This window comes from Propithecus coquereli, unplaced genomic scaffold, assembly GCF_000956105.1.
Source record: "Propithecus coquereli isolate 6110/MARCELLA unplaced genomic scaffold, Pcoq_1.0 Scaffold154, whole genome shotgun sequence".
Taxonomy (NCBI): Eukaryota; Metazoa; Chordata; class Mammalia; order Primates; family Indriidae; genus Propithecus; species Propithecus coquereli.
In genome coordinates this window covers 3,265,174-3,280,613 of record NW_012139858.1, presented here as the reverse complement: position 1 = coordinate 3,280,613, position 15,440 = coordinate 3,265,174, and the positions used below count along the sequence as shown (strand labels likewise).

At 43.5% G+C, this 15,440-nt stretch overlaps 1 protein-coding gene across 1 annotated transcript in view; it reads right to left on the bottom strand.

Annotated features, from left to right (window-relative positions):
• DROSHA (drosha, ribonuclease type III) overlaps window positions 1–15,440 on the bottom strand; it is a 133,318-nt gene that overhangs the window by 95,288 nt on the left and 22,590 nt on the right. Inside the window, exons 10-12 of the mRNA XM_012640536.1 lie at window positions 13,013–13,093; window positions 3,879–3,965; window positions 1,240–1,326 (exon numbers count right to left, since the gene is read on the bottom strand). Of these exons, the coding sequence (XP_012495990.1) occupies window positions 1,240–1,326; window positions 3,879–3,965; window positions 13,013–13,093 (255 nt within the window). The remainder of the gene's footprint in view (window positions 1–1,239; window positions 1,327–3,878; window positions 3,966–13,012; window positions 13,094–15,440) is intronic.

Sequence of the window (15,440 nt, the reverse complement as noted above, 5' to 3'; positions counted from 1 at the left end):
AAAAAAAAAAAAAGCAAAGAAACCATCAAAATTCAAAAACCTCCTATTGCCTTTTCATAAAGATTATTTAAGAGTGGTCCAGTATTACTGCCTTTTCTGTATTAGTGAACAGATGGTCCACTCCAGAGGTAGATATAATATGCATCATCAAATGATTTTATTTTTACATTTACGATGTAATCATCTTCTCAAAGCAAATTCTCTATGATAAAGTATACTATGGAATAAAGAAAATCTCATTAGGAAAACAATTTGTTTTAAATTAGCATCGCTACTATGGAATCACATCTACTCATAAAGACAAAAAGAATGACAGAAAGGGCCAAGGTAAGGCAAAGATTTGAGTCTTACTTTACTCTCCAACGGAACAGTTTCAAGTGTTAAGCCAACAGTACTAAAATAACTTTTCAAATTGCAAGTGTAATTTTATGTAACCAAACAAGAAAAGATTAAAGAACATTCTATTTTGATGTGGATATATCATAGCTATAATTCATTAAGTCCTACAACAGTGTCTGGGTCAAGTATACGTCCAGCTGAACGCAGAGTGAATTGCCCAGCAACACTGCAGGAAAGGATGTGTAGCAGTACGCTCGACCCAGTTCCGAGGCTGTTGTAGGACATCCTGCCAGGACTGCTAGCGTGGAGATGGAAAAAGTTTGACTCACAGATACAGAACTTCCATTTGAACTGATTAGCAACAACGTAGCCCTAATACCTGTATAAAAATACTGTGAATCCACATGTCAAAGTCTCTTAAAGAAGACATACGCCTGAAATTCAAAAGCAGAAAACTGTATGTAAATACTTCAGGTTCCAAATGTCCTGAACAAGCTCTATTTCTCTTTCTATTGCTCAGAGACTAAATAACAGCTTCTCCTTAAAACTTTCCAACTTTCCTTTGAAGGACACTCAACCCAAAATAGCTTTAACACGTTACTCCACAGTTTATCCTCCTTTTTCAGTCTTTCACACTCACAAAATGTTATTCTGACACGTTTACTTATACCATTTAATGTTGACCGAACCTGTGACTCATTAGCACAGATGTCACATTGCCACCTGACACACACTGCCACAGACTTCCCACAGTTCAAACAGAGGGACGCATCTGACCCTTAAATGTCACTTAGGAGTCAAATGAAGGAAAATCTATTTTTGACTTTTAGAAAGAAAGGATGAAGGGAAGGCAGGGAAGGAAGGAGATATAAGGAAAAAGGAAGGCAGCCACATACTTACATTGGTCAGGGGAGCATGTGCGAACATAGAAAATCCTTCAAAGATATACTCATGATCATCGTATTCTATCACAGTTGGCCTGTCAGTCTAAAAGCAAAGAGAAACACAAAACACAAATTAAAGAAATGGCACAATTTGCATGTGCAGAAATACACCAGGACACAAAGTAACAATTGGAGAAACATAGGGATTTTGTGGACTCTGTTAACATTTTCCCAGGCACCTGGGAGGACTTCATACAAAAGTGTAATTTTAGATGGAATTCTCTTGCTGGGTAGAATTCTCTAGCTTCAGATATTACGTATAATATTTTTGTACTGAGACCATCAATGATGTTTATTATGGGAACAACAAAGAAAAAAAAGCTATATATAGCTTCATTTTTCTAGGAACTTGTTTTATTTAATCCCACAACACTACCTGTTCTGTTCTTACTGAACTGTATTTCTGAACTAACAGAAGTCCTACTAGGAACAAGATAATAACACAGTTGACTCAAACTCAGAGTGAAAAAAGACTCTGCATCAATCTGGTCAAGACCAGCAATAGCCTGGAAGGCTCTGCTCAGCCCCTCAGAGCTCCATTCCCAGCCTCCCCAAGAAGCCAACCAACCAAACACTGCAACAAACCAACTCCCACATGATGTCTAAGATCTTAATTACCTGATAATTGACTCTGTAATCACACAGTACAAATGTCAATCTAAGCATGAGGGAGTCTCTTCCTTACATCAGTCTTATAGCCCACCATTTTTCATTTTAAATTAAATTCGGAGGTAATTATCAAGATTGATAACCTAAAAGACACATTTCTAAGATAGGTATTGAATATCATTCTTTTAAACATTATATATATAAGAAAATGGTGGCTTATGCCTGTAATCCCAGTGATTCAGGAGGATCACTTGAGGCCAGTAGCTCAAGACCAGCCTGGGCAACATAGCAAGACCCCATTTCTTTAAACATTTTAAAAATTAGCTGGACGTGGTAGGGACATCTGTAGTCCAAGCTACTTGGGAGGCTGAGGCAGGAAGATCACTTGAGCCCAGGAGTTTGAGGCTGCAGTGAGCTATGATCGTGACACTATACTCCAATAAGACCCCACCTCTTAAGAACAGAACAACTTGGAGAGGGGGAAATGACAGAATATCTAAACACATATTATTTGCTTTTCCTATATTACTGTTACTTTCTATTTGAGAAACTCAGCAAAGTTGGTCTAAATTAAACATAATGAAAAGAATTTCTGATGAAATAATGAGTAATAACCGTACAGTCACTTTGGAAAACAGTTTGGCAGTTCCTCAAAATATTAGAGTTACCATACAATCCAGCAGTTACAGTCCTAGGTATACACCTAAGAAATGAAAACATACATCCACACAAACAACTACACCCAAATGTGCACAGAAGCATTATTAATAACAGCCAAAAAGTGGAGATAATCCAAATGTCTATCAACTGATGAATGGATATATATAATATGGTATATCCATACAGCAGAATATTATTTGGCCATAAAAAGGAATGAAGTACTGATGTATGCTACAACATGGACGAATCCTAAAAGAATTATCCTCAGTGAAAGAAGGCAGACACAAAAGACAATATAGTGTATGATCCCGTTCTATGAAATATCTAAAATAGGCAACTCCATAGAGACAGAAAGTATCTTAGTAATTGTCTAAGGCTAGGGGGTGGGAAAGAATTGACTAACGGGTACAGGATTTCTTTCGAGATGAAGCAAATGTTCTAAAGTTAGATGATGGTTATGGTTTCACAACTCTATAAATAGACTAAAATCATGAATTATATAATTTAAATGGGTGAACTATATGTTATCTGAATTGTATCTCAATAAAGTTGTAAAAATATGTACTTACAAATAATTAACTTTGAAATCTCTTGAATGAAGTAACCAGAATTAACAAATTTCACACTGTGGAAGGCAACATAGTATAACAGAATAACACACAGGCATATGCACAGGAGTGGACTCCTGGGTTCAAATAACCACCCTGGGTTCAAATAACCACCCTGCCACTTACTAGCTGAGTAATCTTGAGTTACTTAACCTCATCTGTAAAATGTGGACTATTGCCCCATCTGTATGGTGGAGATAAAATCTCTTCATAGGTTTGTGGTGAGAATTAAATAAATTAATACATGTCAAACACTTAAAATAGTGCCTGGAACATAGTACATGCTCAACAAATATTAGGTATCATTATTACTGTCATGAACATACAACAGATTTTCTCATTTCGGTCACTAGATAATAAATAAGCTGTCTGCTGATTTTTAAGGGATGTGGAAGTGTTCTATGCATTCTTCTCACTCCATAGCTCCAATGAATAGTTCCATAATTCGCTGGCTGTTACGAATTTAACTATTATGTGGTACCAACAATATAAATGAAAAAAATATACAGTAGTATAGTGAGAGGAGGCTGAAATAAATGCCATCATGATAGAGGCCAATTTAATCAACATAAAAATAAAATATTTTTAAAAGAAAAACCATTTAAGAACTGAATCACTCAATGTGAAAAAAAAGAACTGAATCAGTAACTTAGTCTGTTCACATTTTAATGTATTTACATTTTAAATTATATGACATTTGATTTTGTTAGTAACTTACTAAAAAGTTTGTAGGAGGGGAGACTGTAATCCGATAGTGGAAGAGTCTGCCAGCATTGTTGGTCATAGGACGACATGGCTTGATGGCCTGAGGGGAAAAAGGAAAATGAGTTTACAAGTAAAGCAGCAAAATATTTTTGTTTAAAAATGACTGTATTTTCTAGATTTACTTCTGATAAAAGAGGTTTTATACGTGCTCCTTCACAGAGTACAGCAAAGAACAGTGTTCACTGTACCATTAACTAGATGGATAAAAAAGGGCTGGCCGGTCACCAGTTCTCAACCGTTTCCTCATGCGTTGGTGAAGTGGGGATGTCCTATACGGCCATAAATGTCTGTGGGTTTTTGGGCCCCCCAAAATGTGATGAGCTCAGTAAACAGGTGATTATCGTCCATGGGGCCGTCTGGGGGACTATCTCTAGATCCCTAGTATACATGGGAGGCCTGCCATTGGTGAAGATCTGGTGCTCTTCCGTGCAGGTGAGTGGGGAACAGGCCACATTGGCACCAAGGAGGGTCTGGAGAACTCAGGAGGCTTGCCAGAGAGGAGTCAATTTGGGAGCCCCTTGTAGAGTAAGCTGCCAGTAGAGGTCACTCTTCCTTTGTTGCACATAGCTGGATCGGGTCTTGTCCAGTGGGTGACAGGCCTGGGGTGGCCCAGGAGAGTGGTGTCAGGTGTTAGATCTCTGGCTACAAGGCAGCAAGTGGGGATGGCAGCGCAGAAGTGTGAGCTTCTGCTGAGAACACTTTGTTGAGTGGTTGTGCCTCAGCACTTTCCCGGGCAGTAAGGACCTGCAGAATGTGATTAACTTTGGAGGCTGTGTCCATCAGGGCCAGGAGAGCTGGTTTGGCCTGTGGTGGGGCTCCCCTTAGGAATGACGCTAAAGCATCTGGGTGCAAAGTGGCCTGTTGGGGGCTCTCCCAGTGGTGCTCCTGTCCCGTGGCGGAGGTATAAATCCATTGGAGCATGCTTTAATGCCTCAGTAGCTCTCTTCCGTCCTGAATTGTATGTGTTTAGCCCTTGATGTAAGGAGGCTCATGCTGGGGTGTGCTGTTCCCCAGGCCATGAATAGCCATTGCAGCACAGTGACAGCTGATGTCCACCTGCTCTGTGCCCAGGGGCCCATCGAGCTGTGCTTCCCAGATAAGCCTGACAGGGTCTCAGGTAATGAAACAATCTTACTGTCTGGAGATAGCTGCCAGCTGTTTTATTTCTTGGCCTGTGAGGTGCAGATCACTTCCTGTAATGTGCACATGGTACAGTCAGCAGCACCTTTCTCACTGAGTCCCTGCATCGGTTCTTTGAGTAGGCTTTGAATTCCCGTCTGCACCAAGAGATAAACCTCTTTGCAGACTTTCATGGTGTCTGGGGCGTGTTTCCTCATCTGAGCCAGTTGTGGAGGTGGCAGCTTCTGTCTTCACTGTGTGCCGGGTGGTGACTGGTGCTGCCTGTGGTGTGGCCAGCAGTAACCCAGTGCGCTCGGGATCATCATTCCACAGCTTGTCAGACTCTGGATCAGCCAGGCTGAGTGACACAACTCTGAGGTGAGCCCGTGTGACTGGAGTGTACTGCTCGAGGGCTGCTGGCAGCAGCACCCAGTAGGCATCATAGGGTGGGGCATACCCGTGGATGAGTCGCGCTGTCTCACTGGAGTGCACGGAGGGAGGGAACGGCAGCGATGCGCCCTTAGGTGACTGTGCAGACTTGCTGGCACCGTTAGTCCAGAGGCCTAATGGGGGATACTCTTCTAATTCCCCCTTGGGACACAAAAACAGGGAAGCTTTCTGTAGATAAGCTTTACCTTAGCCTTCTTGGTCTGTGGTGTCACAATGCCAGGACCCTTCAGGGTGACGTGCTTCTCTCTAACAGCAGGGGCTAGAGACATACCAGCTGGTGGTTGGCTCTTCCAGCCAGGGGCATCCGTCCCTAGCATCCGGACCATCCTCCTACTGGGATCCTGTCCCCCTTATTGGGGGACCAGAGCAGTCTTAAGAATAATTTTGGCAGGTTTTGCCCATGGCAATTTCCGCAATAGAGGCATAGACAAAATGCATGTAGAAGGCAGCAATTGGCCAGAAAGCAGAATAAAAACCACCAGACCCACTGTGGAGCATTCCACAGGGCTTTGCCTGATTGCTGGATCAGAGCTAGTCCCCAGTCACTCTCTCCTGAGTCTCCCATAGACAAGGGTGCCACTACTCACATGCTCACGCAAATCCCATCCTCACTGCCAACTGTGTTTGAGGGCTTTGGGTGGTCCTAGTAAACCAGCTTCCCCAGGGGCAACTCCTCCCCTTCAGTCCCCTGATGTGTGTCAAAGATAACTCTCAGTCACCACCCGATGCTCAAGCAGTCATTTTGGCAGCACTCTTACAAGGCGGAGAGCAGCAGCAAGCCAGACACAGTCGGGCAGTCAGAGGACCAACTCTACAAGAGAGTCTCTATTCAGAGACCATTCTCAGAGTTTGAGGGGTCCTTCTACCTTTCTTTGATCTCTATTCAGTCTGTGTCAGTTACCAGGTGTTTCTTTCATAGAGGAAGTTTAAGCTACTCTTGTAAGGGTAAGCTTTGTTTCAAGTTTATGAAAGCTGCCTCTGTGCTTAGGCGACCTTGTCTCCTGGAAATCCCTGGGCTAGGTTGTATCACACTGCTGACACGGAGCATTGGCCCTGCAAGGCACGTGAGTGAGCCTACGGCTGTCCTTAATCTTATAGACACGATATGACTCTTATAAGTATATTATAGAGGGAGTTCAGACAACGTGACTGAGGGGTTTTCCTAGATCTGAAAAGGTGGCAGAACAGAATATGCATGGAGTATAAAATGGGAAAAGGAAAACAGAAAGCAAGCAAAAAAAAAAAGCATCAGTGGCATCACTGGGTACATTGTGATAGACATAGGGATGTGCCACTTAGACCCCCTTTCAAGAAAGAACTTGCTGCCCAGCCATGGAGGGCACCAACAGCAGAGAGCCTCCAGATGTCAGCTCCTTCAGGATCGCTCTCTACTGCAGAGCTCCCTCCCCTCAGGCATGGCTCACATCAGGTACTGAGCGAGGCAGAGGTATAAAGGCCCAGCTATTTCAGCCCAACTCAAATAGGCAATACTCATTCCACAGATCACCCCCAGATTGACTGGGGCTTTGTCAGGTCTCACTCATAGTTCAACAAATCCCTCTGTCCAATCTTCTCACACCCTCTTCCTTTCACAGGTGTTGATCCCTAATAAACATCATATACCCCAAACTCCATCTTAGCATCTGCTTCTAGAGAACCCAACATGCAGCAACTGGTACCAGGAGTGATCCCACAAAACAGGAAATAAGATGGCATTCTGGAACTAAATCACTTACCACCCAACTAGCAATGAGGACCCCATCACTACGGTAGGTGGAGCAGAGACAGCCCCTAGAACCAGATGGTAGGAAAATTAAACTTCCAAAGATGGTGAATTAGGAGGCTGTATCAGTGGAAGCAGGTGACTAAGGAGGAAATGGTAGCTAAAAGGATAATGTCTATCATCCGTAGGGATGGCTATTGCTAAGCACCACTGATGCTCCACCATGGTCTGCCCAGAAATCACCTGGAGGACTTTCTAAATCTCAGATGCTTATTCGCCATCCCCAGTTTCTGATGCAGTATCTTTGGCGAGCTGAGAATCTGCACTACCTGGTGAATTCACAAGTTCCCAGGTGAAGCTGATACGAGTTGGAAGACTTCTCTTGGAGAGCCACTGCTCTACAGCAGGGAGGAAGAAAGGCAATTGGAAGCCAGATGTGAAAACCAGAGGGCTTCTTAGAGGCCCACAAAGAAACTCTCATGCCCTGCAGTGAGAGATCAGGACCAGCCAGGACCAAGCCCAGGGCTTATCTGTGAGAGCGACTGAACCTCAAAGACAATTAAGAGCCAACCAAGGTAGGTCTGTTATTCTAAGGTCAGCGCCCTGGAAACCTGGGACAGGGACATTTAGGTTTTGACTCCGAGATTCCTCTAAATCTTCTGATTCTACAGAGATGGCGCATCCCTCTCTATTAGGCGTGATCACTAACTTGTGCCAGAAGACAATAGAAGACTCTGCAAAACAACAATCTTCTCTCCCCACACCAGCCTTTTCACCCCGATCCCTCCCCAACACACATACCCACCTCTCGACTAGTCTCCCCTCCTGGCCAATACGTCTTTAATTAGGGTTATTTCACAGCATAACCCAGCTGAGGAGGTGCTGAGAGAAAAAAGATTATATCCCAAAGGAACTGCAAGAACTAGCCAGCTTGTGCCAGCAGCCAGAGGAGTCTGCGGAAGACCAGATGTTGAGAGTGCTCAATCAACGAGGCTAGAACATAAAAGAGGTTAGGGGAGAGTTTATTGACTTGGGAACAATCAGGATTCAAAGACAACAGTATATGCTGGGGACTCCCTACTAGAATGGCTCCCGAAAGCATGAAAAAGCAATGGCCCACACTGAGTGAGGCTGAAATACCACAATTGCCCATGGCAGACAGTGGAGGGAGGAATTCAATGACTAACAGAAGTGGACACATGAGAATGGATATAGTATCTATGGCTGGAAAATACACCAGATAATCACGTTCCAGGGGAGGACCCAGAGGACACACCAAAAGGAATGTGCTGGTGAGAGCAGCACCAGCATCACAAGGAAAATCAGTGGTGGCCTCCTCTGTAGGCCAGGTTCAATGCAGGAGAAGTGGTCAGAGAGCAAAGCTTGCCAACAGCAACAAGGATGACAGACCCTGAAACAAGACAGGCCAACTGATGGGACTAAAGTGCTAGAAGCCAGGTCGCATAATTCTCATTATGACCAGCAGGGTCCAAGTGGCAGCTAAGGGGGTCTGGCCTACATATAGTCACAGAAATAGTTAGAAGAACATGGTGTCCTTGGGTACAAAATAAACGGATAATCAACAAGAGCACCCCTCAGTTTGTACTAAGATAAGAAACCACGAATGGATAACGTAAAGGCTGAAGGCAGGTCACTCTAATAAAGTCACATTAACCCTTGCCCAGCTCCAGTCCTGATCAAGTTTTCTGGACTGAAATCCACTGACTGGAGAGGTAGCCAGATCCCAGGAGGAAGGGCCTGTGACACTATAAATGCAAAATGATCTTGACAACTCTGTCCTTCCCTAAAGAGGCCTAATGGCCACTTACCTGGGTAACTGTACAATGGGGAAAGAGGAATACCCAGACAGTCCAAGGAGTGATGAACACAGTGTCCAGATCATCACTGATGCTTGCAGACTGGATGCATCATCCTGACACCCCAGTTAGAGTGGAGAATATGAGGCCCAGGTCTGGTTTACAGTGGGTCTATTAAATCCACAGATCCACCCAGTGATCATTTTCCCTTGACCTTGGAATTGACCTTCTTGGCAGACCCAATGCGCCACTTCACATTGGGCCCCTGACCTGTGGAGTAAGAGCTGTCATAATGGGAAGACCAAGTAGAAGCCACTGAAATTACTACCTCCACCACCCCCAATCCAGGCATCAAAAACAATATCGCACTGGGGAATGGTGAAGGACTCAGGGGTGATGGTACCTATCATAACTGTTTAATTTACCTATCTGTTTCTGAGACAAAGGTGAATAGGAATAAAAAAAAGAAAAAAATAATAATAATTTACCTGTCTGGCCCCCAAAGGATCCTAGAGGATGACTGCAGACAAGCCATGCAGCAGCTCTGATTGCAGCTGCTGTGCCAGGTGTTGTGGATTAGTTAGAGGAGGTACAAAGTATGTGGTAACTGATTTGGAGAATGTGTTCCTTTCTATTCCAACCAGAAATGAGAATCGGAATGGTTCGCAGACATGTACAGTTTTGCCTCAGGGCTATGTTAATTCTATCATATCCGAAGAGCTCCTGTCTGGACATATTGCTGAACATCGCACCGCTCCTTCACACCTTTGCCATTATGTTAATCAGGCTGGAGACCTTGGGGAAGCACATGCACTGCACAGATGAGAGGAAAACTCTGCGAGTCAGGAGCCTACTGTGGCCACACAATTTTTAGGAACCCAGTGGTCTGCGGAGTGCCAAGACATCCCCTCCAAAGTAAATGACAATTATTTTATCTTCCACCTCCTACAATAAAGAAGGGAGTATAACACCCAGTGGGCCTTTTCAAGTTCAAGAGGCAGCACAATCCCCTCCTATTATAGAAACATTGCTCAGCCCCTTTGCGGAATGGCACAAAAGGCCACCAGCACTGAGTGTAGTCCAAGTGAGAAAGACCTTATCTGTTTGAGGTTTCCAGGCCGGAATACAAGCATCCCTGCCGCTGGGGCCATACAATTCAGCAGATCCTACTGCACTGGTGGGAAAAGATGCCAAGAGGAGTCTGTTGCATGCCACAGTGGGAGAATCACAATGCTGGTCCCTGAGGTTCCAGAGCAAGGCCAGACCAACTATAGTGAAGAATTATGTGCCTTTGAAAAAATACTCCTGGCCAGGCACGGTGGCTCACACCTGTAATCCTAGCACTCTGGGAGGCTGAGGCAGGAGGATTGCTTGAGCTCACGAGTTCGAGACTAGCCTGAGCAAGAGTGAGACCCCGTTTCTACTAGAAAAAAAAAAAAAACACCAGCAGGGCATTGTGGCATGCACCTGCAGTCCCAGCTACCTGGGAGGCTGAGGCAGAATGATCACTTAGAGCCTAGGAGTTGGAGGTTTCAGTGAGCTACAATGATGCCACTATGCTCAGGGCGACAGAGTGAGACTCTGTCTCAACAACAACAACAACAAAAAACAAGGAAACTGAGCACCCCTCCTCACAAAACCCCCCCTTCAAAAAAAAAAAAAAAAAAAGGAAGAAAAAGAAAATACTCCTGATGTGCTCCTGGGTCCTGGTAGATGTGGAAGGCCTGATTAAGGTGTATCAGATACACAAGTGGCCAGAACCCCCATCACAAACTAAATTCTGTCAGTCCCACCAGGTAACAAAGCATCAGCAACAATCCATCATTAAGACAGAGGTGGTACATCCACAGTCAAGCATACAGAGGAGCAAAGGCACAAACAAGCTGCCTGGGCAGGTGATCCAGATCCCCACACCTCCACCATTGTGGCACCAACACCCCTCCTTCAGCTGATGACTAAAGATATAAGGATGAAAGCAGACAAAAAAGCCCAAGCTTGGTTTGCAAATGGGTCAGCTGGCAAGTGGATGCAAGCTGACAATGGACTGCACCACAGCCTCACTCAGCGATGGCTCTGGAAGACAGCGATAAGGGAAATCTCCCCAATGGGCAGTGTTTCAGGCAGTGTACCTGGTCATCCACTTTGTGTGGAAAGAGAAGTGGCCTGAAGTTAGAAAATAGATGGACTCATGGGCAGAAGCAAGTGGCCATGGCAGATGGTCAGAGGCCTAGAAGAAAAAAGATTGGAAAATCAGGGACGAGAAGGTCTTAGGGTGGACACTTGTCGGTAGACAAATGGAAGGGAGCACGAGGAGCTCCGTATCACACACAGATTCCATCAGAGAGCAGCCACCACGGAAGAGGTATTAACGCACCAAGTAAACAAAATGGCTGGGGCAGTTGGTGTCAGCCAGTCTCTGTCCTCAGCCACCCCAGAGTGACAGGAGGGGCACATGAATGAAGTAGACACAGTAGCAGAGATAGAGGCTTCACATGAGCCCAACAGCATGGACCCCACTTACCAAGGCTAAAGCTAATTAAGCTAATTTCCACTATTGCCAAACATCCAGCCGACCAGCTATAATGAGCCATGCCGAGAGCCCAAAATGACACCTTTCCTTGTGAAAACCAACCTGCTACTGGGTAGCAAGTTGATTACATAGGCCCCTTCCATCTTGAAAGGGCCAGAAGTTTGTTCTCATAGGAATAAACATGCAATCTGAGTATGGGTTTGCCTTTCCTGCCTGCAGGTCCCTAGCAACACCACCCACCCAGTCTGCCTTCAAGGAAGGGCCTGCTGCCCAGGTGTGGGGAATGTAGTCAGCACACAGCCTGCAGCTGCCAGCTCCTTCAGGGTCAGCCTCAGCTGTAGAGTCCCTTCTCCCAAAGTTGTGCCCTTGCTAAGACGCTCTGCTCTGAGGACCAAGGGAGATGGGAGTATAAAAGCCATTCCAGCCCAACAAAAGAAAATTCCGACAAGCCAGGCTTGACCAGGCCCATATCACAGGTGGACCCCTCCATCTACTCCAGCCCACCTCCACTCTCGTCACAGGTGTTGATCCCTAATCAACACCCAGTGCTCCCAGCCTGAGACACATGCACAGACGCTCACAACACGCCACCCTGACCCACAACTCCTCACTACATTAGCCAACTTTCAAAGACAAATGAGGGAGAACTAAGCAAGCATTTGAAATTATCAGCCGCTGTCTCATAATTTTTATTTCAATTATTGTTATGGCCTCAAACAAGTTTTAAATAGAAACTAAGGATTTACATATACTATGTATAAACAGAATGCACCAAATCATAAAGTGATAATCGTGGGATTAATAAAAATAGCTTATAAAAATAAAAGATAACAGTTGGAAAAAAATGAAGGAAAATAATTGCAAAAGAGTAGTTATATAAGACTGTGCAATGTAAAAGTGTTCTACCCATTCAGTCAAACTATTTAGAGTGTCCCGGACAAGCCAGGGGCTAGGGACACAAAGTTCAGACAGTGGTACGCAACTCAGTTTGGTGTGGAAGACAAAGTGTCTGCCAAGCGCTGCGGTGAACGGGAGCACCAGCAGGTGGCGCATGGCGGCCTTACCCACCCCCGGGAAAGAGGACGTGGCCTCACGGCACTTTAGGAAGAGCGTTTCTCCAGGCAATTCATAACCATTTATAATGAAAAAATATTATAATATGTGCAGTTTTAGAATACTCTAAATAACAAAAAAAATATCAAATACACCTTGCCTATTTTAAATAATGAACCTTCCAAAACTTTTCAGAGTTTCCTTGGTAACACGCCCCACTCCACCCCCAAAACCCAAGTACTTTTCCTCTGCAATTGTCAGTAACAGAGACTATCAGGGAATATGAAAAGAGCATTTCAATGGTATTATTTCATTTATGGGGAAAAGAATAGCAACAACATCTGTCTACTTCTGGCTTCTCAGCATTTACAAACATAATAACCCAAACCAGTTACCTCTTCTCCAGGGTAAATGCTGTGCCTAATTCCTGTGCGTCTCGCTTTTGCGCTGCATTTGCAGAGTGGTCCATCATTCATCTGTCAGAAACACAATGTAATTCGTTTTTTATTGGAGGAAAAAATCCACACCATGTACGATGATGCCTCGGAAACTGTGTGGGTTTTAATGTCATGAGCACTGAAGCTCTGAAGAGGCTGTCACGGTTAGAAGATTAAACGGATGTTCCAAAACCAATAAAGCTGCAAACTGTCTATATTGTCTGATAAAGGGAAATGGCATGACGATGCTGCATCCCCGAGTTATTTGTGCAGCCGCACAGAAAATACCAATGTCAGCACACTGTTTGTCCCCATCTTCCCCTACCACTTCTTAGTACATTTTTTTCCTATTTTTCATTTCAGGAAAAATGACTCTTTTACCAAAAAAAGCATATTTTATATCCCGGAGGAACATATACAATGTTTTGAAGGTGACAGATTAAATGATTAAATGTTTTGAAAAGACAAACTAAAAGGTTTCTCTGAAGCAGAGAGAAGAAAACACCTACAAGAACCAGAAAAACTTACAACACTGGTTAGGTTAGGCTATCTTTTTTCACCTGAATTCATTTTAGTGCCACGAACTCCACTCACATGACTCAGTAAGAAAACAATTACTGACTACCTCTTGGACAGAAAGATGAGTGCTAAGCATGGGGGGCTGTGTACTCGAGGAATATGTACTCTAGATAGGAGAACAACATACCTAGGATATGCTTAGTAATTTCAAAGGAAAAAAAATCACTCTAAATGGAGGTAATGCTTGGGCCTCAAAGACTTGAAAAGTGAAGAGCTGGACAGGAAAAGAAGATGGCTATTCCACATGAAGCATTAGCACACATGAGGAAAAAACAGAAGGCAGAAAGCCCACGTAATGCTCTGGGCCCGTGAGATCCATCTACATAAAATGGATTATTTATGTGAGCAAGAAGCCAAAAGAAGCACAACTGAGATCAAAATCTGAAGGGCCTTAAAATCCAGTTTCATAAGTTTATCTAGTATAAACGGTAATATTGAATCAAAAAGGAGACTAGAGCTTAGATGGGGAAAATGGGAAAGTGGAGTTCCATTTCTCTTTCTTTGGATTAATTAAAAATATATATCTACACATATTTCTTTAAAGTTTCTTAGGATGTATAAACTCATTAGGCCCAATTAAAATATAAAATAAAATATCTCAAGCAGGACATGGCGGCTCATGTGTGTAATACCAGCCTAGGAAACATAGCAAGACCCTGTGTCTAAAAAAAAATAAATTCTATTTTAATTAGGTAGGCATGCTAGCACACGCCTGCAGTCCCAGCTACTCAGGAGACTGAGGTGGGAGCATCACTTGAGCCCAGGAATTGGAGGCAACAGTGAGCTAGGATCGCACCACTGCACTCCAGCCTGGGCCGCAGAGCAAGACCTCATTTCTAAAAGAAAAAAAAAGAAGATAATAGGACATTGAAAAGAAGTATTGACATGAGAAGCTGTAACTTTTTTAGCCTTTTGGGAACTCTAAAGCTCCAGGTGGTACAGCAGAGGAATAACATTACTATCTAAAAGAAATATTATGTTAAGATACTATCTAAAGTAACAGCTGGCAAATGAGACATGTAACAGGATTCCATCAAAAGTCACAACATACTCCTAATGCTGGTTGTAACTTGCTGTGATGAAGAATGTGGAAAAATCACTTAGTGCTCACTATTTCCAGGGAAGCACACAGACATCTACATGCTTGCCTTTTACCAGGGTCTGGGCTCCTACACAATCAGCCCTTCACGAGGCTCAATTGTACAAAGAACACAAAACCAAATACAGGAAACAGAACAGTGAGACTATATAGAAGGTGCTGGCAAATCTCTGATAGGAATAGGAATCCAAAGAAACCACAATAAAGGCTTCTTGCTAGACAGGAGAACAACAGTTAATTAAAAAGGCCATACACAGGGGAAAAAGTTTCTTTTATAAGGGAACAAAAATGTTCTAAAATTCAATTGTGGTGATAGTTTTGTAGCCCTGTAAATATACTAAAACACACTGAATTATAAATTTTAAGTGTGTACATTGTACCATATGTGAATTATAACTCAATAAAGCTGCTAAAAAGGAAACCCTGCGCATGATCGGCGTGTAAAGATAAGTTTCAAAATGCACTGGCAATTTTGCAAACATTTCTGCTCAATTCCAAGACAGCAAAGGTATCATAAAATACATTTTTGTCAGGTATTTTAACTATATTAATTCTATCAAGAAAGAAAATGTAGATAGCCGTCATCTAACAGGAACCAAAAGAAGAGCATTCTAATTAATATACAATGGTATAATTTATTCACAGTTTTAATGTGAAAAGACTGCTGTTAGACCTATTTAAAACCCTGTTAATAATTCTCTTTAACTG